Raw genomic sequence first — 1,573 nt, forward strand, 5'->3', positions numbered from 1 at the left:
TGTGTGTGTGTGTGTGTGTGTGTGTGTGTGTGTGTGTGTGTGTGTGTGTGTGTGTGTGTGTGTGAAATAATTAATGGAAATTGTAATTATACAATAAAATAAGTCATATTAATAAATAGATTATATTTAATGGAAAAAAAATTATCCAAATAATAATAAAAAATATAGAAATATTTTGAATTTTTTAATGGAAATAGAAAATATATCAGCAAATATAGTAGTGAAAATATATAGTAATAGCAATGTCAAGAAAGATTATTATTAAGATCGGAGGGAATCAATTGATTGCGTCTTATTAATTATTTTTTCACGCGCATGGAATAATATATAATTTGTCTCTGAACATATTATAGTGTCAAGGGAAAACACAAATGTATAATATAATGATTAATATATTTGACGTTTTAAAATGCTTTTTATAAAAAGAAAAACAATATGTAATTTTTGCAATTATAAGAATAACGTGTTTGCAAAGCATAAAAAATACGTATATTAAAATAAAAAAGATTTTTAAATTGATATATTAGAACACATGCTAGGTATTAACAATTTACACATGCTAGATACTAATAATTTAAGTAAAAAAGATTTAAGTGTTTTGATTTCATTCATAAACCTACGTAGGAGTTAATATATGTAAATATACAAAAGTAAAACATTAAAGATATATGACATACCTGTTGTTTCTTTTGATTTAATTTGTTACGTTTTATAACTTCTTCGGAAGTGTTTAAAGCTTCTGCTGCAGCAGCCTCTAATCTACGACGCTGTTCATTTTCTTGATCCGCTGCCTATAGATACATTTTATTGTTCAATTTATGCAGTAATAAATAATTTATTACGACCATATAACATAAATATACAACAAGTAAGAAATAATATCTATAATGATTGAAGCTGGATCTTAAATGATTTTTAAATAATTCCATGTGATTCTTTATATATCACATTTGTAGTCTCTGAAATTTCACGCTAAATTAAAATTCCAACTTCGACCGTTATAGACATTATTTTCTTTATTGTTTATTTAACTTGTGTATTCATTATATACTATTGCATTTCTAACAAAACTATAGTATACATTAAAAATTTGTATAGCTATTAGAATGTAATTAGAATGTTACTAATATACCTTAAATGCTCTCGCGAATCTAACAAGAAGAGAGAAAAAGGTGTTGGCATCAGCTTGTCTCGGGCTTTCTCCAAAAAATTCAACACATTCTCGGAATGCTTCGCCGGCGGTACGTGCGTCAAGTTTTAAACGACGTAATTTCTCCTCAGAATTATTCAAAAAATCACGCAATACTGTATTGTGTTTCTCTTTGCCGCGTAACTCAAACTCTTTTCGCACAAGGTCCATACCTTTCTCCAGTTCGTGAACATCAGTTGTTATATTCTCTAGTGAAACTGAAATTGTTATATAAATATATATTTTGTATGTGTGTGTGTGTGTGTGTGTGTGTGTGTGTGTGTGTGTGTGTGTGTGTGTGTGTGTGTGTGTGTGTGTGTGTGTAGTATATAATAATAAATTAAATTAAATTAAATAATTATAAAATAAATTATTATTATACTA

The 1,573-nt window shown here is 27.3% G+C and overlaps 1 protein-coding gene across 1 annotated transcript in view; it reads right to left on the bottom strand.

The window, feature by feature from the left end:
* LOC105624312 (formin-like protein CG32138) overlaps positions 1 to 1,573 on the bottom strand; it is a 29,762-nt gene that overhangs the window by 3,407 nt on the left and 24,782 nt on the right. The window contains 2 exon segments of the mRNA XM_012205673.1: positions 678 to 791; positions 1,133 to 1,407. Of these exon segments, the coding sequence (XP_012061063.1) occupies positions 678 to 791; positions 1,133 to 1,407 (389 nt within the window).

The sequence above is a fragment of the Atta cephalotes genome, assembly GCF_000143395.1.
Source record: "Atta cephalotes unplaced genomic scaffold scaffold00003, whole genome shotgun sequence".
Classification (NCBI taxonomy): domain Eukaryota; kingdom Metazoa; phylum Arthropoda; class Insecta; order Hymenoptera; family Formicidae; genus Atta; species Atta cephalotes.